This window comes from Oncorhynchus tshawytscha, linkage group LG16 (genome assembly GCF_018296145.1).
Source record: "Oncorhynchus tshawytscha isolate Ot180627B linkage group LG16, Otsh_v2.0, whole genome shotgun sequence".
In the NCBI taxonomy this organism is placed as follows: domain Eukaryota; kingdom Metazoa; phylum Chordata; class Actinopteri; order Salmoniformes; family Salmonidae; genus Oncorhynchus; species Oncorhynchus tshawytscha.
Window position 1 is genome coordinate 434,172 of NC_056444.1, and position 24,952 is coordinate 459,123.

General features: G+C 44.7%; 2 protein-coding genes across 2 annotated transcripts in view; one reads left to right on the plus strand and one right to left on the minus strand.

Moving 5' to 3' along the window:
- The first annotated feature begins 765 nt into the window (after nucleotides 1-765).
- LOC112240038 (xin actin-binding repeat-containing protein 1) lies at nucleotides 766-17,660 on the plus strand. Its single transcript, XM_042298655.1, has 3 exons — nucleotides 766-1,415; nucleotides 11,224-11,271; nucleotides 12,066-17,660. Exon 3 carries the CDS (start codon nucleotides 12,066-12,068, stop codon nucleotides 17,232-17,234), a length of 5,169 nt encoding a protein of 1,722 aa, XP_042154589.1. The 5' UTR covers nucleotides 766-1,415; nucleotides 11,224-11,271; the 3' UTR covers nucleotides 17,235-17,660.
- A 5,475-nt stretch (nucleotides 17,661-23,135) lies between these two features.
- The window catches only part of slc22a13b (solute carrier family 22 member 13b), an 88,123-nt gene continuing 86,306 nt past the window's right edge, over nucleotides 23,136-24,952 (minus strand). The window contains exons 9-10 of the mRNA XM_042298656.1: nucleotides 23,722-23,931; nucleotides 23,136-23,480 (exon numbers count right to left, since the gene is read on the minus strand). Coding sequence (XP_042154590.1) covers nucleotides 23,399-23,480; nucleotides 23,722-23,931 — 292 coding nt within the window. The 3' untranslated portion in view covers nucleotides 23,136-23,398. The remainder of the gene's footprint in view (nucleotides 23,481-23,721; nucleotides 23,932-24,952) is intronic.

Here is a 24,952-nt window from a genome sequence, read left to right on the forward strand (position 1 = left end):
GTTGGTTATTATTGCATTGTCGGAACTAGAAGCACAAGCATTTCGCTACGCTCACATTAACATTGGCTAACCATGTGTATGTGACAAATAAAAATGTGATTTGATTTGAAACTCTTGGGTCACAGTGTTCCTATGAACCAGACCTGAGGCTCACTGTCTTGTAAACACTGCTGACATCACAGATTGGGCAGTCCTATGCTGGGACATGAGGCCAAAATAAAACCCTGACTGGTAAAGTGAGGGGCAGGGAGGAGAAGGGAGGAGGAGGAGAGGGGATAGCTCTGTCACTGAGGTGGACAGGGCCAGCCTGTGATTGACTCAGGCCAGTGTGTGTGGGAATAGTGCTGGCGGTCAGTGGAGGAAGGGGAGGGAGAAGGGGGGAGAATACTAGGCCAGTCGCCCTGAAAGACAGAAATAGACCCTGGCACCAGATCCTTCATTCCAGTGTGGAAGTGTTGGGATGACATGCTCAGCTGTCACTGGAGCAGGCAGGAATACACAGTGACAGAGAGACATAGAGACAGACAGAGACAAACGGAGACAGAGAGAGAGTTTTATATATAGAGAGAGCAAGAGGTGGAGAGAGAGAGAGAGATTTATATATAGAGAGAGCAAGAGGTGCAGAGAGAGAGAGAGAGAGAGACAGAGACAGAGAGACAGAGAGACATAGAGACATAGAGACAGAGAGACAGAGAGACAGAGAGACATAGAGACATAGAGACAGAGAGACAGAGAGACAGAGAGACATAGAGACAGAGAGACAGAGACAGACAGAGACACAGAGACAGACAGAGACAAACGGAGACAGAGAGAGACAGACAGAGACAGAGGGAGAGAGACTAACCACTTAAAGCTAACATCTCAGATACCAGTCCTATAGCGAGACAGAGAGAGAGACTAACCATTTAAAGCTAACCTCTCAGATACCAGTCCTATAGCGAGACAGAGAGAGAGACTAACCATTTAAAGCTAACCTCTCAGATACCAGTCCTATAGCGAGACAGAGAGAGAGACTAGCCATTTAAAGCTAACCTCTCAGATACCAGTCCTATAGCGAGACAGAGAGAGAGACTAACCATTTAAAGCTAACCTCTCAGATACCAGTCCTATAGCGAGACAGAGAGAGAGACTAACCATTTAAAGCTAACCTCTCAGATACCAGTCCTATAGCGAGACAGAGAGAGAGACTAACCATTTAAAGCTAACCTCTCAGATACCAGTCCTATAGCGAGATAGAGAGAGAGACTAACCATTTAAAGCTAACCTCTCAGATACCAGTCCTATAGCGAGATAGAGAGAGAGACTAACCACTTAAAGCTAACCTCTCAGATACCAGTCCTATAGCGAGATAGAGACTTTCAAACCCAGAGGACAGAGGACAGTCAGGAACAAGGGATTGAGAGCAGTTTACCCCTGTGAGTATGTGGCGTGTTTAACATGAAGGATAATCATGTGGATTCATTTTTGGTGAAGATGGAATTGAGCATGTATAGGTTTGTTTGTTTGTGTATATGTGGGCAGGGGTGTGTGCATGTGGGCAGGGGTGTGTATATGTGGGCAGGGGTGTGTACATGTGGGCAGGGGTGTGTACATGTGGGCAGAGGTGTGTGCATGTGGACAGGGGTGTGTATATGTGGGCAGGGGTGTGTATATGTGGGCAGGGGTGTGTATATGTGGGCAGGGGTGTGTGTATATGTGGGCAGGGGTGTGTGTATATGTGGGCAGGGGTGTGTACATGTGGGCAGGGGTGTGTACATGTGGGCAGGGGTGTGTGTACATGTGGGCAGGGGTGTGTACATGTGGGCAGAGGTGTGTGCATGTGGGCAGGGGTGTGTACATGTGGGCAGGGGTGTGTACATGTGGGCAGGGGTGTGTGCATGTGGGCAGGGGTGTGTACATGTGTGTATAGGTTTGTTTGTTTGTGTATATGTGGGCAGGGGTGTGTGCATGTGGGCAGGGGTGTGTGCATGTGGGCAGGGGTGTGTGCATGTGGGCAGGGGTGTGTATATGTGGGCAGGGGTGTGTACATGTGGGCAGGGGTGTGTACATGTGGGCAGAGGTGTGTGCATGTGGACAGGGGTGTGTATATGTGGGCAGGGGTGTGTATATGTGGGCAGGGGTGTGTATATGTGGGCAGGGGTGTGTGTATATGTGGGCAGGGGTGTGTGTATATGTGGGCAGGGGTGTGTACATGTGGGCAGGGGTGTGTACATGTGGGCAGGGGTGTGTACATGTGGGCAGGGGTGTGTACATGTGGGCAGAGGTGTGTGCATGTGGGCAGGGGTGTGTACATGTGGGCAGGGGTGTGTACATGTGGGCAGGGGTGTGTGCATGTGGGCAGGGGTGTGTACATGTGGGCAGGGGTGTGTACATGTGGGCAGGGGTGTGTACATGTGGGCAGAGGTGTGTGCATGTGGGCAGGGGTGTGTACATGTGGGCAGGGGTGTGTACATGTGGGCAGGGGTGTGTATATGTGGGCAGGGGTGTGTACATGTGGGCAGGGGTGTGTGCATGTGGGCAGGGGTGTGTACATGTGGGCAGGGGTGTGTACATGTGGGCAGGGGTGTGTACATGTGGGCAGAGGTGTGTGCATGTGGGCAGGGGTGTGTACATGTGGGCAGGGGTGTGTACATGTGGGCAGGGGTGTGTATATGTGGGCAGGGGTGTGTACATGTGGGCAGGGGTGTGTACATGTGGGCAGGGGTGTGTACATGTGGGCAGAGGTGTGTGCATGTGGACAGGGGTGTGTATATGTGGGCAGGGGTGTGTATATGTGGGCAGGGGTGTGTATATGTGGGCAGGGGTGTGTGTATATGTGGGCAGGGGTGTGTGTATATGTGGGCAGGGGTGTGTACATGTGGGCAGGGGTGTGTACATGTGGGCAGGGGTGTGTACATGTGGGCAGGGGTGTGTACATGTGGGCAGAGGTGTGTGCATGTGGGCAGGGGTGTGTACATGTGGGCAGGGGTGTGTATATGTGGGCAGGGGTGTGTGTATATGTGGGCAGGGGTGTGTACATGTGGGCAGGGGTGTGTACATGTGGGCAGGGGTGTGTATATGTGGGCAGGGGTGTGTATATGTGGGCAGGGGTGTGTGCATGTGTGGGCAGGGGTGTGTATATGTGGGAAGGGGTGTGTATATGTGGGCAGGGGTGGGCATGGGGCAGGGGTGTGTGCATGTGGGCAGGGGTGTGTATATGTGGGCAGGGGTGTGTATATGTGGGCAGAGGGGTGTGTGCATGTGGGCAGGGGTATGTATATGTGGGCAGGGATGTGTATATGTGGGCAGGGGTGTGTATATGTGGGCAGGGGTGTGTATATGTGGGCAGGGGTGTGTATATGTGGGCAGGGGTGTGTGCATGTGGGCAGGGGTGTGTATATGTGGGCAGGGATGTGTGCATGTGGGCAGGGGTGTGTATATGTGGGCAGGGGTGTGTACATGTGGGCAGGGGTGTGTGTATATGTGGGCAGGGGTGTGTATATGTGGGCAGGGGTGTGTGTATATGTGGGCAGGGGTGTGTACATGTGGGCAGGGGTGTGTACATGTGGGCAGGGGTGTGTATATGTGGGCAGGGGTGTGTATATGTGGGCAGGGGTGTGTGTATATGTGGGCAGGTGTCATGCATAGGTGTAATAGGTGGCAGGGAAGTCAGGCGCAGGAGAGTCAAATGGAGTGTAAAATGGAGTCTTTTAATAAAGTCCACGGAGTATGCTCCACAACACTCTATGTACATAAACACAAAACATGGACCCGACGCGCACCTATACAAACAATCACACTACACTGACAATAACAATCTCTGACAAAGACATGAGGGGAAACAGAGGGTTAAATACACAACAGGTAATGAATGGGATTGACAACAGGTGTGTGGGAAGACAAGACAAAACCAATGGAAAATGGATCAATGATGGCTAGAAGGCCGGTGACGTCGAACGCCGAGCACCGCCCGAACAAGGAGAGGCAACGACTTCGGCAGAAGTCTTGACAGCAGGGGTGTGTGTATATGTGGGCAGGGGTGTGTACATGTGGGCAGGGGTGTGTATATGTGGGCAGGGGTGTGTACATGTGGGCAGGGGTGTGTACATGTGGGCAGAGGTGTGTGCATGTGGACAGGGGTGTGTATATGTGGGCAGGGGTGTGTATATGTGGGCAGGGGTGTGTATATGTGGGCAGGGGTGTGTGTATATGTGGGCAGGGTGTGTGCATGTGGGCAGGGGTGTGTATATGTGGGCAGGGGTGTGTACATGTGGGCAGGGGTGTGTACATGTGGGCAGGGGTGTGTACATGTGGGCAGGGGTGTGTATATGTGGGCAGGGGTGTGTACATGTGGGCAGGGGTGTGTACATGTGGGCAGGGGTGTGTACATGTGGGCAGGGGTGTGTACATGTGGGCAGGGGTGTGTACATGTGGGCAGAGGTGTGTGCATGTGGGCAGGGGTGTGTACATGTGGGCAGGGGTGTGTATATGTGGGCAGGGGTGTGTGTATATGTGGGCAGGGGTGTGTACATGTGGGCAGGGGTGTGTACATGTGGGCAGGGGTGTGTACATGTGGGCAGGGGTGTGTACATGTGGGCAGGGGTGTGTACATGTGGGCAGAGGTGTGTGCATGTGGGCAGGGGTGTGTATATGTGGGCAGGGGTGTGTATATGTGGGCAGGGGTGTGTATATGTGGGCAGGGGTGTGTATATGTGGGCAGGGGTGTGTATATGTGGGCAGGGGTGTGTATATGAGGGCAGGGGTGTGTTCTACAGTGAATCACAAGGCCCTGATTCTTCTATAGTTTATACGGTGAATCACAAGGCCCTGATTCTTCTATAGTTTATACGGTGAATCACAAGGCCCTGATTGTTCTATAGGTTCTACAGTGAATCACAAGGCCCTGATTGTTCTCTAGGTTCTACAGTGAATCACAAGGCCCTGATTGTTCTATAGTTTATATGGTGAATCACAAGGCCCTGATTCTTCTGTAGCTTCTACGGGGAATCACAAGGCTCTGATTCTTCTATATATTCTGCTTTGTGAATCACAAGGCCCTGATTCTTCTATAGATTCTGCTGTGTGAATCACAAGGCCCTGATTCTTCTATAGATTCTGCTGTGTGAATCACAAGGCCATTGGTCTGCTTCTGTATCTGTATTCGTGTCAGAGGCGTTCAGTGTCCTCCCACTCACCCAGTGGTACATTTAGAACAGACAGCTGTTACAGAACAGCTCAGTGAGTGTATTACGGTGTAATGACTACTGACAGAGAAATTACAACTATTGTCATGTGGTCCTGTGTGGTTTAGTGGATAAGAGCATGGCCCTAGAAACGCCAAACAATACTGTTGTGGGTTTCATTCCCACTGGATTTGATGGCTGCTCAATGCTCCTAAAGACAGACTGCTACTTCCTGACTTCCTGTTTCTCTGTGTTTTTATGTGCTGTATAATGCACCTCAGCTTTTAGCCTCCAATTTATACATGCAGTTGAGGTTGGAAGTTTACATGCACCTAGGTTGGAGTCATTAAAACTCATTTTTCAACCACTCCATACATTTCTTGTTAACAAACTAGTTTTGGCAAGTCGGTTACAATATCTACTTTGTGCATGGCACAAGTCATTTTTCCAACATTTGTTGACAAACAGATTATTTCACTCAGGAAGGAGACACGTTCTGTCTCCTAGAGATTAACGTACTTTGGTGTGAAAAGTGCAAATCAATCCCAGAACAACAACAAAAGGACCTTGTGAAGATGCTGGGGGAAACTGGTACAAAAGTATCTATATCCAGGGTAAAACGAGTCCTATATCGAGATAACCTGAAAGGCCGCTCAGCAAGGAAGAAACCACTGTTCCGAAAGCGCAAAAAAAAAAGCCAGACTACAGTTTGCAACTGCACATGGGGACAAAGATCGTACTTTTTGGAGAAATGTCCTCTGGTCTGATGAAACAAAAATAGAACTGTTTGGCCATAATGATCATCGTTATGTTTGGAGGAAAAAGGGGGAGGCTTGCAAGCCGAAGAACACCATCCCAACCGTAAAGCACGGGGTTAGCAGCATCATGTTGTGGGGTGTTTTGCTGCAAGAGGGACTGGTGCACTTCACAAAATAGATGGCATCATGAGGTAGGAAAATGATGTGGAAATATTGAAGCAACATCTCAAGACATCAGTCAGGAAGTTAATGGACAATGACCCCAAGCAAACTTCCAAAGTTGTGGCAAATTTGCTTAAGGACAACAACGTCAAGATATTGGAGTTGCCGTCACAAAGCCCTGTCCTTAATCCCATAGAACATTTGTAGGGATAACTGACAAAGCGTGTGCGTGCAAGGAGGCTTACAAACCTGACTCAGTTACACCATTTGACATAGTTACACCAGCCCTGTCAGGAGGAATGGGCCAAAATTGTGGGAAGCAGGTAGAAGGCTACCCGAAACGTTAAAAAAGTTAAACTATTTTAAGGCAATGCTACCAAATACTAATTGAGTGTATGTAAACTTCTGACCCACTGGGAATGTGATGAAAGATCTAAAAGCGGATATAAATCACTCTCTCTACTTTTATTCTGATATTTCACATTCTTAAAATGTGGTGATCCTAACTGACCTAAAACAGGGAATTTTCACTAGGATTAAATGTCAGGAATTGTGAAAAATGGAGTTTAAATGTATTTTGCTAAGGTGTCTGTAAACTTCTGACTTCAACTATACAGTAATAAAACTCAAATAGTTGACATATGGAATGAGGGCCTGTAATTGTTCACTATAGTTTCAGAACAGGTGCTAATCTCTATTTAGAAGTTATTATGATTGGCTAAGACGGGGACATTTCCCCCAGAACGTATTCGGTCTTCAACTAGGTACAGAGGGTGCCGCACTGAAAATTGCATGTATTTCCTCTGCAACAAAATGTTTCTAAAAATCCTGTATACTCTGTTTAGATGTTATAATGATGGTCTGATGTTCTGTTTAGATGTTATAATGATGGTCTGATGTTCTATTTAGATGTTATAATGATGGTCTGATGTTCTATTTAGATGTTATTATGATGGTCTGATGTTCTGTTTAGATGTTATTATGATGGTCTGATGTTCTATTTAGATGTTATAATGATGGTCTGATGTTCTATTTAGATGTTATAATGATGGTCTGATGTTCTATTTAGATGTTATAATGATGGTCTGATGTTCTATTTAGATGTTATTATGATGGTCTGATGTTCTGTTTAGATGTTATTATGATGGTCTGATGTTCTATTTAGATGTTATAATGATGGTCTGATGTTCTGTTTAGATGTTATAATGATGGTCTGATGTTCTGTTTAGATGTTATAATGATGGTCTGATGTTCTGTTTAGATGTTATTATGATGGTCTGATGTTCTATTTAGATGTTATAATGATGGTCTGATGTTCTGTTTAGATGTTATAATGATGGTCTGATGTTCTGTTTAGATGTTATAATGATGGTCTGATGTTCTATTTAGATGTTATAATGATGGTCTGATGTTCTGTTTAGATGTTATAATGATGGTCTGATGTTCTGTTTAGATGTTATAATGATGGTCTGATGTTCTGTTTAGATGTTATTATGATGGTCTGATGTTCTGTTTAGATGTTATAATGATGGTCTGATCCTCTGTTTAGATGTTATAATGATGGTCTGATGTTCTGTTTAGATGTTATAATGATGGTCTGATGTTCTGTTTAGATGTTATAATGATGGTCTGATGTTCTGTTTAGATGTTATTATGATGGTCTGATGTTCTGTTTAGATGTTATAATGATGGTCTGATGTTCTGTTTAGATGTTATTATGATGGTCTGATGTTCTGTTTAGATGTTATAATGATGGTCTGATCCTCTGTTTAGATGTTATAATGATGGTCTGATGTTCTGTTTAGATGTTATAATGATGGTCTGATGTTCTGTTTAGATGTTATAATGATGGTCTGATGTTCTGTTTAGATGTTATAATGATGGTCTGATGTTCTGTTTAGATGTTATAATGATGGTCTGATGTTCTGTTTAGATGTTATAATGATGGTCTGATGTTCTGTTTAGATGTTATAATGATGGTCTGATGTTCTATTTAGATGTTATTATGAAGGTCTGATGTTCTATTTAGATGTTATTATGATGGTCTGATGTTCTGTTTAGATGTTATTATGATGGTCTGATGTTCTGTTTAGATGTTATTATGATGGTCTGATGTTCTATTTAGATGTTATAATGATGGTCTGATGTTCTATTTAGATGTTATTATGATGGTCTGATGTTCTGTTTAGATGTTATTATGATGGTCTGATGTTCTATTTAGATGTTATTATGATGGTCTGATCCTCTGTTTAGATGTTATTATGATGGTCTGATGTTCTATTTAGATGTTATTATGATGGTCTAAATCAAATTAAACATTATTGGTCACATACACATATTTAGCAGATGTTATTGCTGGTGTAGCAAAAGGCTTGTGTTCCTAGCTCCAACAGTGCAGTAATATCTAACTAAATACTTGTGTTCCTAGCTCCAACAGTGCAGTAATATCTAACTAAATGCTTGTGTTCCTAGCTCCAACAGTGCAGTAGTATCTAACAATACATACAGATCTAAAAGTAAAATAATGGAATTAAGAAATATATAAGTATATTAGGAAGAGGAATGTCAGGTTGGCGTAGACTAAAATACAGTAGAATAGAATACAGTATATACATATGAAATGAGTATGAAATGAGTAAAACAGTATGTAAACATTATTAAAGTGGCCAGTGATTCCATGTCTATGTATATAGAGCAGCAGACTCTAAGGTACAGGGTTGAATAACTGGGTGGGAGCCGGCTAGTGATGGCTAATTAACAGTCTGATGTCCTTGAGATAGAAGCTGTTTTTCAGTCTCTCTGTCCCAGCTTTGATGCACCTGTACTGACCTCGACTTCTGGATGTTGCCGGGGGAACAGGCCGTGTCTCGGGTTGTTGATGCCCTTCAAATCTTTTTGGACGTCCTGTGACAATGGGTGCTGTAGGTGTCCTGGAGGGCAGGTAGTTTGCCCCCGGTGATACGTTGGTAAGACCTCACCACCCTCTGGAGAGCCCTGCTGTTGATGGCAGTGCAGTTGGCATACCAGGCGGTGATACAGCCCGACAGGATGCTCTCAATTGTACATCTGTAAAAGTTTGTGAGGGTCTTAGGGGCCAAGCCAAATTTCTTCAGCCTCCTGAGGTTGAAGAGGCACTGTTGCGCCTTCTTCACCACACTGTCTGTGTGGGTGAACCATTTCAGATTGTCAGTGATGTGTACGCAGAGGAACTTGAAGCTTTCCACCTTCTCCACTACTGTCCCGTCAATGTGGATCAGGGGGTGCTCGATCTGTTGTTCCCTGAGGTCCACAATCATCTCCTTTGTTTTGTTGATGTTAAGGCAGAGGTTATTTTCATGGCACCACTCCGCCAGGGCCCTCACCTCCTCCCTGTAGGCTGTCTCATCATTGTTGGTAATCAGGCCCACTACTTTTGTGTCGTCTGCAAACTTGATGATTGAGTTGGAGGCGTGCATGGCCAGGAGGGGGCTGAGCGTGGGGCCCCAGTGTTGAGGGTCAGTGAAGTGGAGATGTTGTTTCCTACCTTCACCACCTGGGGGTGGCCCGTCAGGAATTCCAGGGCCCAGTTGCACAGGGCGGGGTTCAGACCAAGGGCCCCAAGCTTAATGATGAGCTTGGAGGGTACTATGGTGTTGAAGGTAGCTGAGCTATAGTCAACGAACAGCATTCTTACATAGGTATTCCTCTTGTCCAGATGGGCTAGGTCAGTCTGCAGATCTGTGGATCTATTTGGGCGGTATGCAAGTTGAAGTGGGTCTAAGGTGTCAGGTAAGGTAGAAGTGATATGATCCTTAACTAGCCTCTCAAAGCACTTTATGATGTCAGAAGTGAGTGCTACGGGGCGATAGTCATTTAGTTCAGTTACTTTTGCTTTCTTGGGTACAGGAACAATGGTAGACATCTTGAAGCAAGTGGGGACAGCAGACTGGGATAGAGATAGATTTAATATGTCCGTAAACACTCTAACCAGGTGATCTGCGCATGTTCTGAGGACGCGGATAGGGATACCATCTGGGTCGGCAGCCTTGAGAGGGTTAACACGCTTAGATGTCTTACTCACGTTGGCCACGGAGAATGAGAGCCCACAGTCCTTGGGAGAGGGCCGCATCACTGGCACAGTGTTATCCTCAAGGGGGCCGAAGGTGTTGAGCTTGTCCAGAAGCAAGACGTCGGTGTCCGCGACGTGGCTGGTTTTCCCTTTGTCATCTGTGATTGTCTGTAGACCCTGCCACATACATCTCATGTCTGAGTCGTTGAATTGAGACTCCACTTTGACTCTGTTCTGACGTTTTGCCTGTTTGATTGCCTTTTGGAGGGAATAACTACAATGTTTGTATTCAACCATATTTCCAGTCACCTTTCAATGGTCAAATGCAGTGGTTTGTGCTTTCAGTTTTGCCCAAATGCTACCATTTATCCATAGTTTCTGGTTTAGGTAGGTTTTAGTAGTCACCGTGGGAACAACATCCACTACACACTTCCTGATGAACTCAGTCACCGTGGGAACAACATCCACTACACACTTCCTGATGAACTCAGTCACCGTGGAACAACATCCACTACACACTTCCTGATGAACTCAGTCACCGTGGGAACAACATCCACTACACACTTCCTGATGAACTCAGTCACCGTGTCTGTGAACACATCAATGTTATTCTCAAAGGCTACCCAAAACATATCTGTCAACGTAATCAAAACAATCTTGAACTATGAATTTCGATTGGTCAGACCAGCGTTGAATAGACCTTAGCACGGGTACTTCCTGTTTGAGTTTCTGCCTATAGGAAGGAAGGAGCAAAATGGAGTCATGATCTGATTTGCCAAAGGGAGGGTGGGGGAGGGCCTTGTAAGCATCTCAAAAGGTGAGTAGCAGTGGTCTAGTGTCTTTCCTAAGCAAGGACTACAGTCAATGTATTGATAGAGCTTCAGTAGCGTTTTCCTCAAATTAGCTTTGTTAAAATCCCTAGCTACAGTTATTGCGGCCTCAGGATATGTGGTTTCCAGTTTGCATAAAGTCCTGTGTAGTTCGTTGAGAGCCGTCGTGGTATCTGCTTGAGGGGGAATATACACGGCTGTGACTATAACCAAAGATAATTCTCTTGGTTGTCTGACCTGATATAATGATCCTTTTCCTGCAGGCTCAAGATCCATCCTCTCCAACCAAGAGAGGAGGGAAACCATCCAAGGTAGGCAGAGGAAACTGGAGTCCTATTGTGTTCATAAACTCCCAGAGTTGGCATGACAAAGTGCAAGGTGTGTTTTACAAGGATTGTTTGTTTGGCTTGCAGTTAACGGTGGGTTGTTGTGGATGTTGTTCTTGTTGTTGCTGTTATTCAGGGGATAACGTGGCAATATAACCATAACAATACAAACATTGAAGAATGTGGACATGTCTCCTTTCTCCGAGGACTGTGACTTATGGCACGGATTGTTTTGGAGTTCAGCAAACACATTGTTCTGGAGTTAAGCTAACAAAATGTTTTGAGTTCAACAAACATAATTTTTGGAGTTGAGCTTATAGAATATTTTGAGTTCAGCAAACATAATTTTTGGAGTTGAGCTTATAGAATATTTTGAGTTCAGCAAACATAATTTTTGGAGTTGAGCTTATAGAATATTTGGAGTTCAGCAAACATAATTTTTGGAGTTGAGCTTATAGAATATTTGGAGTTCAGCTAATAGAATGGGCAGCAGGTAGCCTAGCGGTTAAGGGTCAGTAATCTAAAGGTTGCAGGTTCCAATCCCCTAAGTAAAAAATCTGTCGATGTGGCCTTGAATGTTACTCTGGATAAGAGCGTCTGCTAAATGAGTAAAATGTAGAATGCAACTTGGTTTATGGAAAGCTGTTTGCAACCTGACCAATGGTAATGTATAAATCCCTTCAAGCATGGCTGTCCTCTCTGTGCATGGTTTTCTTTGAATTGGTACTTCCCTCAATGGAGACAATGACAACAATATCCCCTTTTGCTTTCCATCTAAGATGGCAGAGGTTAGCCAACAGAGGAAAGATGGTCTTCTTCAACCTGGTCCATCCAGACTTCACCAAGAGGCAGGACCCACTGTGAGAACATCCACCCAGCCATCCATCGCCTCACCCACTCTTCCTTCCAAAGAGGCATTGTCAGCATTGTACCAACAGCGACAGAAAGTTGAGCTGCGGAGGCTCCTGAAGCACACCCACCCGGAGCTGAGGAGCCTGGAAAGCCTAGATGGGGTGGTGGATCAGGAGCTGGCTGAAGTGCTGTGTTTAGAAACCCAGCCGATATCTGGCGAGACCGGATACGAGGGAGAGGTCCTGTCCAGGCGGTTGATATTTGAGAACTGTGTACAGAGCAATACTGTGGATCCCCACACTTCTAAAATGCACATCGCGGAGGGGGCCGGGAATAGAGTTGGGGCTGGTGTTGGTGTTTGGGGAGACGTGAAGCGAACATCAGCCTTGTTTGAACTGCCATGGTATAACCAGAACCTTCAGGAGGAGAGGGTTAAAGAAACCACAGACCAGGTGGAGAGGACTGATGCTATTCATGGGGAACTTACTGAGTGTGAGGAGGAGGAGATGGTCAGGTTGGACGTCCAGTTTGCTAGGAGGCTGTTTGAGAGCCAGCAAGTCGACACCCTGAGGGCCAACCAGGAGGACGTGACCCTGAACAAGGTTATCGTGTCAGAGGATGAGAGGGGAGCTGTTCAGAAGAGAAAACAAGTGTTTGAGACAAGAAGCAGTAAGACAGATCAGAAAGTGATCAAAAGCCAAATTTGTTTTAAAAATCTTGATGTGAGTTCTCAGTCTGAGGGAGAAGTACTGGGTGTCGGTATTAATAGTGCAGACACTGAGGTTCAGCCACAGCATGAAGGGTTCTCCACAGTCAAAAAAGTATTTGAGAGAAAGTCACAGTGTGTTTCAAACGCAGATGTTGAAACTAGTCCAATAACTCCAAAGTATCCGTGTACTTCTCTGCTTGTAAACCAAGCAATAAATAAAACTGGAAAACCTTCACATATGCAGGAACCAAAGCCCCAGAACACTAGTTCACTCCCAGGCGACCTAGCTCCTGACAGAAGGGTCCAGGAAGACATGTTAGAGTTAGTGGCTAACGTAAGGAACAGAGCTCAATTGTTTGAGTCCACTCTGTTCGACCTGATTAACCACCATAACATAGAGGAGATGGAGATGGTGGCAGAGAGCATCAATGAGACATTGAACTCTCTCTATCACTTCAACGCCCTCCACTCCCACGGATCCATCATCAAGGCTAGCGAGACAGGAAGTGGTCAGAAGGCTAGGTACAGGCTGACCCCCGGTCTGAGACCAGAGATAGAACAGGAAAAGGTGGCTGAGGGCAGGGTTAAGAATTTTATACTCCAGCTATTACCCCGGGCAACCCTTAAGCCTCAGGTGGTTTACCTGAAAGAGGACGCGAAGAGGAACGTGGAGGTTACCATGGTGATGGTACCTTTCCATCAGGTACGTCTGGCTTCAAACCAAGATAAAGAGTTCAGAACAGCTAACGTTGTCCAGCTCATTGAGGACATCCTCAGTCAGGACAGCTCTCTGAGGAAAGGAGTAGTTATACAGGAGGACAGTCAGGGACAGACTGAGGTCACCGTTTACTCCCTGTACAACGATTCTGAAGGAGAGGTGGAGAGGTACTACCCCCCACAGGAACAGAGGACGGAGACCAACGTCCTAGACATTGCTGCAGGCGATGAGATTAAAACTGAGACTGGTGAAGTAAGGAGAGGCGATGTGAAGTCAACCATCAGCTGTCTCTTGGCCACCAGTCAGGACCACTCAGCCCTAGCCACTTACAAACCTGAGGTCAATGTCATGGGGAATGTCAAGTTATTCAGGAGCTGCATTGAAAAGGGAGATCTGGAGTATCTGAAAACCTTGCAGGTCCAGCCAGAGGAGAAGGAACTCCCACTTCGGACTGATGTTGTAACAGGTGTCTCCACGGAGCCAAAGATACATAATCAACAACAACAACCAGAGGATCAGGTGGAGCAGAATGATCCGGATATAGTCCTTAAGAACATCTTCTTAGCCAACCAGAGCTGTGCCCAACAGAACGAGACTAAGGCAGAGAAGACCTCTAAAGCAATAGTACAGGACCAGCACACCTCTGTGGAGAAGATAGACATGTGCTCTGATTCTGTTATAAAGACCTCCACATCCCAGACATCCACAGAGCAGCACCAGGAGGAGGAGGAGGAGGAGGTAGTGAGAGGTAATGTACAGGCAGCGCTCCAATCTCTGGAGAAGACTAGTGGCGTTAATGTCAGCCAAGGAGACTTCGAGACTGCCATGATCTGCAGGAAATCTCCAAAATCTCAGAAAGGAAGCCATAAGAAGAAGACTAATGTGAGGTATGCTCCCCAACACAGTGAAGTAAAGACTGGGACTCTGACTGAAGCTCAACCAGCCCCTTCAGTAGTGATGAGTGAAGGACAAGCCATCTCTGTGAAGAGCATTGACATTGTAGTAGATGTCCAGCAGACCTCTGTGCAGAAGGAAGAGACAAGCTGTAATTCTGTTATAAAGATATCCACATCCCACTCCTCTATCACCTCAGAACATGAACCTACCTGTGCTGCTACGTCTTCTGAAGAACTACAAAATGCAGAAGCCTTGAGTGTGGAGGACCAAGAGGGCACTGAGGTGGTCCAGAGAGGACACTTAAAAGCTGCCATGAAGTATTTACAGAGTGCTACAACAGAGGAGGAGGAGGAAGAGGAGAAGGAGGAGGTACTGAGAGGTAATCTACAGGCAGCGCTTCATTCTTTAGAGAAGACTAGCGGCGTTAACGTCAGCCAAGGAGACTTCAAGGCTGCCATGACATACAGGAACTCAGGGAAATCTACATTTCAAAGCCAAAAGAAGAAACCTGATATGAGGAATGTTCCAAAACACAGTGAATTAAAGACTGGCTTTCTGACTGAAGCTCAACCATTCTCTTCAGTAGCGATGAGTGAAGGAGAACAGGTGGCCACCAAGGAGCTGAGAGTAGCAACTGCAAAACCCCCCAGCCCAGACCAAACCACAAATAAACTAGCTACAGCCTCCACTTTGAAACATGAATCTCAGACTGGCTCTCAATCTCTAGCTCCCTCAAAGAAAAAGAAAAGACCTGTTGGCCCAAAACCTGGTCTTCTGCTGAAACCAGCAGTTCCTCCTAAACCAGGTCTTCTGCTGAAACCAGCAGTTCCTCCTAAACCAGGTCAGATGACAGGAAGCACAGCTAGTCAGTCAACAGAGACAGAGGTACATATCAGTGACAGCCACACCATTTCTATAAGAACTACTAGTAGTATTTCTAGTATTGCTAGTACTAACAGTACTCAACCGAAAGAGTCAACCAAAAGTCAAACAAAAGAGTCAACCAAAAGTCAAACAAAAGAATCAACTAAATGTCAACAGAAAGAATCAACCAAAACTCAATCAAAAGAATCAACCAAATCAAAGGAATCAAAGAAATCAACTAAAAGTCAATCAAAAGAAGAGCAACCTCCCCAAGCATTCACTATCAAACCAAAGTCCTACGCAGATGCCCTTTGCAGAGGCTTACAACAGACAGATAGTGTTCCTGAGGCACAACAGAGTAGGTACGTATCTGAGAGGCCAGCTGGGAGCTCAGTAGGAACAGCTGATACTGGGGCTGCCGAGGCCACCCAACACACTGGTGATGCAACCCAACTCAATGAGGAAATGACATTAAACCAGGAAGGTCAAGGGTCTGAGGTCATCCCTCAGAGACAGACTAGTTTTAACTCGGTTCCAGTGGAGGAGAGCAACACTAAGTCACCACAGGAAAGGACTCCTACAGAGCAGAGACAGGGACCCCAGGGGGCCCTAAAGGACAAAGAGAAGGTCAATGAGGACTTCATAGGGTTTCAAGCAGCACTTCAGAACTTTGGAGGGAAGAGTAAAGCCCCTGTGAAACCTAAACAAGTGAAGATGACCCAGAGTGAAGAGAACCAGAAACACACCTCTCTCACAGTTACACACACTGCTGTGGGACAGCAAGCCAGTGACCCTTCTCAGCCTCAACCATGCAGTAAACCAGAGAACAACATCCAGAAAGAAGAGAAGGAAAACACAGTGGTAATGAGGGAGAAGAAAGCGGAGATGGAAGCAGAGACAGAGGATGAGCGTGGCCAGAGGCTGTCGGTCCACATGGATAAGATCATGAAGGGTAACGTGACCATGGCCATGGAGATCTTTGACAACCTGAGGAAGCAGGAGGAGCTGAAAGAGATCTTGACCTGGGTGGAGGAGGTGGAGGAAGACACCAGCCAGGTGGACGTCAGGGCCCTCAGGAACATCTTTGAGAATATACCTGACTGGGTCGTTGCCCCAAGAGACAAGAGACAACGTAAACAACAACAACAGACCAAGGTGAAACAGAAGATCTCAGAAGTGAAGAGAACAGAGACGCTGAAAGATGATACTGAGACCTCAATGTCCTCCATGGCTCTTGTGTTCGGAAATCTGGAGAGAGCAAGTGAGGAGATCATGAACCTGAAGGAGCAGACTTTAGCCAGACTGATGGACATAGAAGTGGCCATTAAGAAGGCTTTGTACTCTGTGTCCACTATTAAGTCAGACTCTGATATCGCTGTTCTGTCTGGCCTGTTTAAGGAGTCCCTAAAGGGGACAGCAGCCCAGGAGTCCCTAAAGGGAACAGCAGCCCAGACCCAAGGCTCCACTAGCAACATCAGCACTATTAGTACCGGCTCCAGCAGCAGAGCTAAGACGGCCCAGGGAAAGGACAGCCCTACCACTAAGACACAAAGAAACCCAGGTCTGCCAGCTGATGAGGGACCTGTCATTAAGTCCCAGAGCAGTCCTCCATCCTCCTTCATCTCCATCCAGTCTGCAGCCAAGCAGGAGTCAGAAGACAGACAACAGGAGTCTGCAGACAGACAACAGGAGTCTGCAGACAGACAGAAGGGTTCTGCAGCCAGACAAAAGTCCTCCCTGCAGCCTTCACTGTGCTCAGCCTGTCAGCTCAGCCTGAAGTGTCGCTCTTCTGGTAGCCCTTGTAGCAGAAGCCCTCTCAATCAGAAACATCAGGTCAGCATACTCGAAGTGAAGATAGCTCCAGAGTGGAGTGAGGTCGTCGACACTAAGACAGTTAGGGAGAACTAGGAGAAGACAGATCAGTTTGGCAAAAAGTTCTACTCCACCAAGACATTCACTGTGGTGATTCAGCAGACACCAGCACCTCTCCCAGGGGTTAGGTAGTGACCACCAGTCCAACCAGGTATTGGGTAGGTCAAGGTCATCTTGCCTATCAACAAACCGTCACTGCCTTTTTAAAAATGGTGCTTGCAACGGCAAGGTCAGTGGGTTCGATTCCCGCTGGGGCCACCCATACAAAAATGTATCTACTCAAGTCGCTTTGGCTAAAATGGCATATATTATAAACTGTTTTGAATGAATGAGAAAGGACACTTCAGGTTAAAAAAAATAAAAAATAAAAATGACAGTCAGGAAGACAAGATTTTTTAAAGTGTGTGATTTCATGAAACATTTGTTTGGATAGAATTGTAATAAAATGTTGTTTGTATATTTTGTTCAGCTGCCTATTATCTGTCCTGCTTATCAACAACAAACTGGATCTCCCCCCCGCCCACACACACACACACCTCGCCCCTCTCCCTGAGGAGTTGTTCTTGCCAAAGCTACAACTGCAATAAGAGTCAGAATTCTTTCTTTCCTCTTTCCAAACATAACAAAAACACGAGATGAAATTCAGAGGCCATTCATTGTTTTCAGTCATTAAACATGAGATGAAATTCAGGGGTCATTCATTGTTTTCAGTCATTAAACATGAGATGAAATTCAGAGGACATTCATTGTTTTCAGTCATTAAACATGAGATGAAATTCATAGAGGTCATACATTGTTTTCAGTCATTTAACATGAGATGAAATTCATAGAGGACATTCATTGTTTTCAGTCATTTAACATGAGATGAAATTCAAAGAGGACATTCATTGTTTTCAGTCATTAAACATGAGATGAAATTCATAGAGGTCATACATTGTTTTCAGTCATTAAACATGAGATGAAATTCATAGAGGACATTCATTGTTTTCAGTCATTTAACATGAGATGAAATTCAAAGAGGACATTCATTGTTTTCAGTCATTTAACATTTTGTCCCATTCCACCTGACAGAGCTGATGTAACTGAGTCAGGTTTTTAGGCCTCCTTGCTCTCACACACTTTTTTAGTTCTGCCCACACATTTTCTATAGGATTGAGGTCAGGGCTTTGTGATGGCCAAGTCAATACCTTGACTTTGATGTCCTTAAACCATTTTGCCACAACTTTGGAAGTGTGCTTGCGGTCATTGTCCATTTGAAAGACCCATTTGCGACCAAGCTTTAACTTCCTGACTGATGTCTTGAGATGTTGCTTCAATATATCCACCTAATTGTCTCTCCTCATGATGCCATCTATTTTGTGAAGTGCACCAGTCCCTCCTGGAGCAAAGCTCCCCCACAACATGATGCTGCCATCCCCGTGCTTCACGGTTGGGATGGTGCTCTTCGGCTTGCAAGCCTCCCCCTTTTTCCTTCAAACATAACGATGGTCATTATGGCCAAACAGTTCTATTTTTGCTTCATCAGACCAGAGGACGTTTCTCCAAAGAGTCTGATCTTTGTCCCCATGTGCAGTTGCAAACCGTAGTCTGTTTTTTTTTATGGCGGTTTTGGAACAGTGGCTTCTTCCTTGCTGAGCGGCCTTTCAAGTTATGTCGATATAGGACCTGTTTTACTGTGGATATAGATACTTTTGCATTTGTTTCCTCCATCTTCACAAGGTCCTTTGCTGTTGTTCTGGGATTAATTTGACCTTTTCGCACCAAAGTACGTTCATTTCTAGGACACAGAATGTGTCTCCTTCCTGAGCGGTATGACGGCTGCGTGGTCCCATGGTGTTTATACTTGCGTACTGCTGTTTGTACAGATGAACATGGTACCTTCAGGCGTTTGGAAATTGCTCCCAAGGATTAACCAGACATGTGGAGGTATACCATTTTTTCTTCTGAGGTCTTGGCTGATTTCTTTTGATTTTCCCATCATGTCAAGCAAATAAGCACTGAGTTTGAAGGTAGGCTGTGAAGTACATCCACAGGTACACCTCCAATTGACTCAAATGATGTCAATTAGCCTATCAGAAGCTTCTAAAGCCATGACATAATTTTCTGGAATTTTCCAAGCTTTTTAAAGGCAAAGTCAACTTAGTGTATGTAATCTTCTGACCCACTGGAATTGTGATACATTGAATTATAAGTGAAATAATCTGTCTGTAAACAATTTTCGGAAAAATTACTTTTGTCGTGCACAAAGTAGATGTCCTAACTGACTTGCCAAAACTATAGTTTGTTAACAAGATATTTGCGTAGTGGTTGAAAAGGGAGTTTTAATGACTCCAACCCAAGTGTATGTAAACTTCCGACTTCAACTGTATCTAGGGTTGCAAAATGACGATAACTTAATACACTGTACTCCCTGTCCCACCATCTCTAAACAGGACATGTGTTTATCCTGCCTGAAACCAGTTCATGGAGAAAATCAGAAAAATGCATATTTCACAACAAGAGTTTCTGCTGTATGCACTCAGAAAAAGCGAGAGACAATGAGATCTGCTCAACAGTGTTAACCAATCAAACCCATCCATCAGCAAATCCTTGATGAATGGAAATTCACACAGTCACTTGTCAAGTGGGAATCAAACTCTTATTAAAATGATGTTTCCCGTAAAACTTTGAACGAAGAGTCTCAAATAGCCGCCTGGCCCTTTTAATAGCTGGTCAACAGGACACATTTCAGCAAATTAACGCCTGTTTCAAATAAATGCCTGATCTAAAAAAAATAGTTTACGGGGCTACCATGAATTCCCATGAATTATTTATGAGGTTTAATGTTTGATTTGTTACATTAAGTAATTTGGTAATGAATCTGAATAAATATGGTTGTCATACGTTTTTATCGTCACAGCGAAACCGCTAGTCATTGGCTGCTAACAGCTGAGAACTGCTACCTAACTGGCAAGTACAAAAACAGTCAACAACTTCGGGAGTACAGACCCCCAGAATATGACCGGTGAAGGTAGGAACTGCAGGACATATAGAGGCTACTAAGACAAAAGAAACGTGACACAAAACTTTGTTTCAGTCAACCTATTTCATTCAGATGAATTACATGACTCGTGAAAAAAGTCACATCCGGGCTGATGGAAACATGAAAAAGGCTGGTACAATGTTATAATTGCCGACAGACAATTTGTTTGTTCAACATCTTTTTGCGTCTGTAACATTAATTGCGTGAGAAATTGGGATGGAAATGTATTTATGAGCAAATATTGACATAATAACCATAATACAGAAGTCAATGTGGAGTTTATGAGATTAGATTATTAGATGAAATAAATGATGATGAACTTCACAGGGTGGTGAAAGTGCACGGTGATGAGCTTGATGCTCCTTTCCAATAAATATTCAGGGTCTTAGTCTGGTGACATGATGATCGATGCTTGGCTGCAGTTTGACAAATACAAATAATATTGCTCTTATCCTTAATAATCTCAACGTAGGTTGCCTATCTGCACTGTATGTGTGAGCTGTTGGATAGAGTGCAGGCAGCAGACCAGTGTCACGCCCTGGTCAAAGTATTTTGTGTTTATCTTCATGTATTGGGTCAGGCCAGGGTGTGGCATGGGTTTTTGTATGTGGTGTGTATATATTGGGATTGTAGCTAGTGGGGTGATCTAGCAAAGTCTATGGCTGTCTGGAGTGGTTCTCAATCAGAGGCAGGTGTTTATCGTTGTCTCTGATTGGGAACCATATTTAGGCAGCCATATTCTTTGAGTTTGTCGTGGGTGATTGTCCTTAGTGTCCTTGTTCCTGTCTTTGTTAGTTTTCACAAGTATAGGCTGTTTCGGTTTTCGTTTCGTTCAGTTACGTTCTTTGTTTTGTAGTGTTTGTATTTATTCGTGTTTACGTTCGTTCATTAAACATGGATCGCAATCTACACGCTGCATTTTGGTCCTACTCTCCTTCACCACATGAAAACCGTTACAACCAGACTGGACACATTTTCTAGTTTTTGTGACAAATCCATAAGTACAGTTAAAAATGCAATGGAGACCCATTTAACTTGTATTTTTCATTCGGTACCTGGGAATTCAACAACAAGAGGTATTTTCATATGCACTACATCATCACGCACAGTCTTTTATCTGCAAAAATTCAGTTTGATGAAAATGTGCATATTGTTTTATGCAGACATTAGAATTTGCATTAAAATCTGTCTCCAATGAAAGCCTAGCTACAGTGTGTCAATGACAACACAGAGCAGGAAATGAAGACATTTATTACAATCCTGGACATGAATGCTGGAATTAAACAATTAACTACGCAAATCAGCAAAAGATGTATCCATTAAGGATATAGATGCAGTGGGTCTGTCTGCGTGTTGTAGCAGGAGCAGCTATGCTTCACTGTTCCCGGGAGTTCTACTGTGTATTCCACTAGCAGCAGCTGTTCAGCAGGAAAGGGAACTATGACGAGGGCTTTGGCCACAACCAACACGAAGACCGCTGGCTGCAGAGAACCAATGAGACGCTGGGATCTAGCTGGACCAACGTCATATAGAGCTCCTTGATGGTGAGTTTAGTGACCACACAGACACATGACAACACAGACACGTGCATATATAAAGTGTTTTAATAGCATTTTCATTACATTAAAGTAATGTAGTAACTTTATAGAAGCAATTACAGGCAAATATTATAAATGATTACTGAGAGACAAATGGATGATCCCAAACAGGATTCTCATTTCATGTTTTCCATATCAGCAAAATGACTGTGATTTCACCTTTTTTTCTAGATCAAATCAAAAGTTTATTGGTCATGTACACAGTGTTGCAGATGTTATCGCAGGTGCAATTAAATACAGTCTACAGTAGATCCAACAGTCTACTATAGCTCCATCAGTCTACTGCAGCTCCAACAGTCTGCTCCAAAAGTCTAATTTAGCTCCAACAGTCTGCTCCAAAAGTCAACTGTAGCTCAAACAGTCTACTATAGCTTCAATAGTCTGCTTCAACAGTCTACTGTAGCTCCAACAGTCAGCTCCAACAGTCTACTGTAGCTCCAACAGTCTACTATAGCTTCAATAGTCTGCTTCAACAGTCTACTGTAGCTCCAACAGTCTACTCCAACAGTCTACTCCAAAAGTCTACTGTGGCTCCAACATTCTGCTCCAACAGTCTACTGTAGCTCCAACAGTCTGCTCCATCAGTCTACTGTAGCTTCAACAGTCTACTATAGCTTCAACAGTCTACTGTAGCTCCAACAGTCTGCTTCAACAGTCTACTGTAGCTTCAACAGTCTGCTCCAACAGTCTACTGTAGCTTCAACAGTCTACTGTAGCTTCAACAGTCTACTGTAGCTCCAACAGTCTGCTTCAACAGTCTACTGTAGCTTCAACAGTCTGCTCCAACAGTCTACTATAGCTCCAAAAGTCTACTGTAGCTCCAAAAGTCTACTGTAGCTCCAACAGTCTACTGCAGCTCCAACAGTCTGCTCCTTCAGTCTACTGTAGCTCCAACAGTTTACTACAACAGTCTGCTCCAGCTCCAATAGTCTACTGTAGCTCCAACAGTCTACTGTAGCTCCAACAGTCTACTGTAGCTCCAACATTCTGATCCAAAAGTCTACTGTAGCTCAAACAGTCTACAGTAGCTCAAACAGTCTACAGTAGCTCAAACAGTCTACAGTAGCTCAAACAGTCTACTGTAGCTCAAACAGTCTACTGTAGCTCAAACAGTCTACTGTAACTTCAGCAGTCTGCTCCAACAGTCTACTGTAGCTCCAACAGTCTACTGTAGCTCCAACAGTCTGCTCCAACAGTCTACTGTAGCTCCAACAATGCAGCAATATCTAGCAATACAATAACAATACACATATAATCCAAACGTAAAAAAATAAAGGAAATATATTTGGAACCGAAGCAGTGATTTATACAAACATATTTTATCATTTTTATTTTTATTTAGAAATGTTCAACTATATCAAAAACATTTTTGTGATATAAATAATGTATTTTATAATTTGATTAATACAAAATAAAGTAGTTATGTTTACAAAATGTCTCTCTAACAATATAGTATGAGATCTGAATAACAATCGAATGTTTTGATTGACCATTTAGTAGATCTACTTGATATTGATAATAATCAAAACAATCACGTACTCTATGTAAAGCTCAAGATAATATAAAACAGTGATAATCATTTACATTTTTGTGATCATTGTTTCTTCTGTCTTATCCTCTACATGACTGAGTCCATTTTCAAGATTCAACTTCTCAGGAGTTCTAGAATAAAAAATAACAAGTAAGCAATCTACTTGCAGAAATACACCATTTGAAATAATTTATTACAGTGGAAATGCTAAATCTTGATATCAACACAGTTGAAATTACAACAATATAAGCACGCTGAACCAGACTGCTTTCAAGGAGGTCTCAAAAATATAACATCCTTCTATCCATTTGCTCTCTCATCCATCCATCCATCCATCCATCCCCCTCCCCATCCCTCCAGAATGATACTCACACTGAGTCCTTCTCCTGTGGTTCAGTGTGGTCTTGTAGCTCAGTGTTGAGTGTCTCAGGCAGCATGAAGCAGAGGCCTCCACCCAGGAAGGGCAGGATGCCATAGATCAACATAGGGATGGAATAGTGATACACCTCCAGCAGTCTAATCAGGGGGGCAAGGATGCCAGCCACACGGGCACACATGGAGTTCAGACCCACTCCGTTCTGTCTGCAAGACAATACACAGATCAGGAAGTTCAGACCCACTCCGTTCTGTCTGCAAGACAATACCCATGGAGTTCAGACCCACTCCGTTCTGTCTGCAAGACCATACACATGAAGTTCAGACCCACTCCGTTCTGTCTGCAAGACAATGCACAGATCAGGAAGTTCAGACCTGTCAAAAAATCCAAGATGCTCTCCCCGGCCCGCTAGCTGTCTGAATCATCGTGTCTCCAGCTCGCCTAGCTACTCACTGGACCCTATGATCACTCGGCTACACATGCCTCTCCCTTATGTCAATATGCCTTGTCTATTGCTGTTTTGGTTAGTGATTATTGTCTTATTTCACTGTAGAGCCTCCAGCTCTGCTCAATATGACTTAGCTAGCCCTTTTGTTCCACCCCCCACAAATGCAATGACCACACCTGGTGCCTCTAGAGACAAAACCTCTCTCATCGTCACTCAGTGCCCAGGCTTATCTCCACTGTATTCACATCCTACCATACCCTTGTCGGTACATTATGCCTTGAATCTATTCTTCTGTGCCCAGAAATCTGCTCCTTTTACTCTCTGTTCCAAACGCACTAGACGACCAGTCCTCTGTTCCTCTGGTGATGTCGAGATTAACCCAGGCCCTGCAGCCCCTAGCTCCACTCCCATTCCCCAGGTGCTCTCATTTGTTGACTTCTGTAACCGTAAAAGCCATGGTTTCATGCATGTTAACATTAGAAGCCTTCTCCCTAAGTTTGTTTTATTCACTGCTTTAGCACACTCCGCCAACCCGGATGTCCTAGCCGTGCCTGGATCCTGGCTTAGGAAGGCCACCAAAAATCCAGAAATTTTCATCCCTAACTATAACATTTTCTGACAAGATAGAACTGCCAGAGGGGGCGGAGTTGCAATCTACTGCAGAGATATCCTGAGATCTGTCATACTATCCAGGTCTGTGCTCAAACAATTCGAGCTTCTACTTTTAAAAATGTCCAGAAACAAGTTTCTCACCGTTGCCGCTTGTTATAGACCCCCTT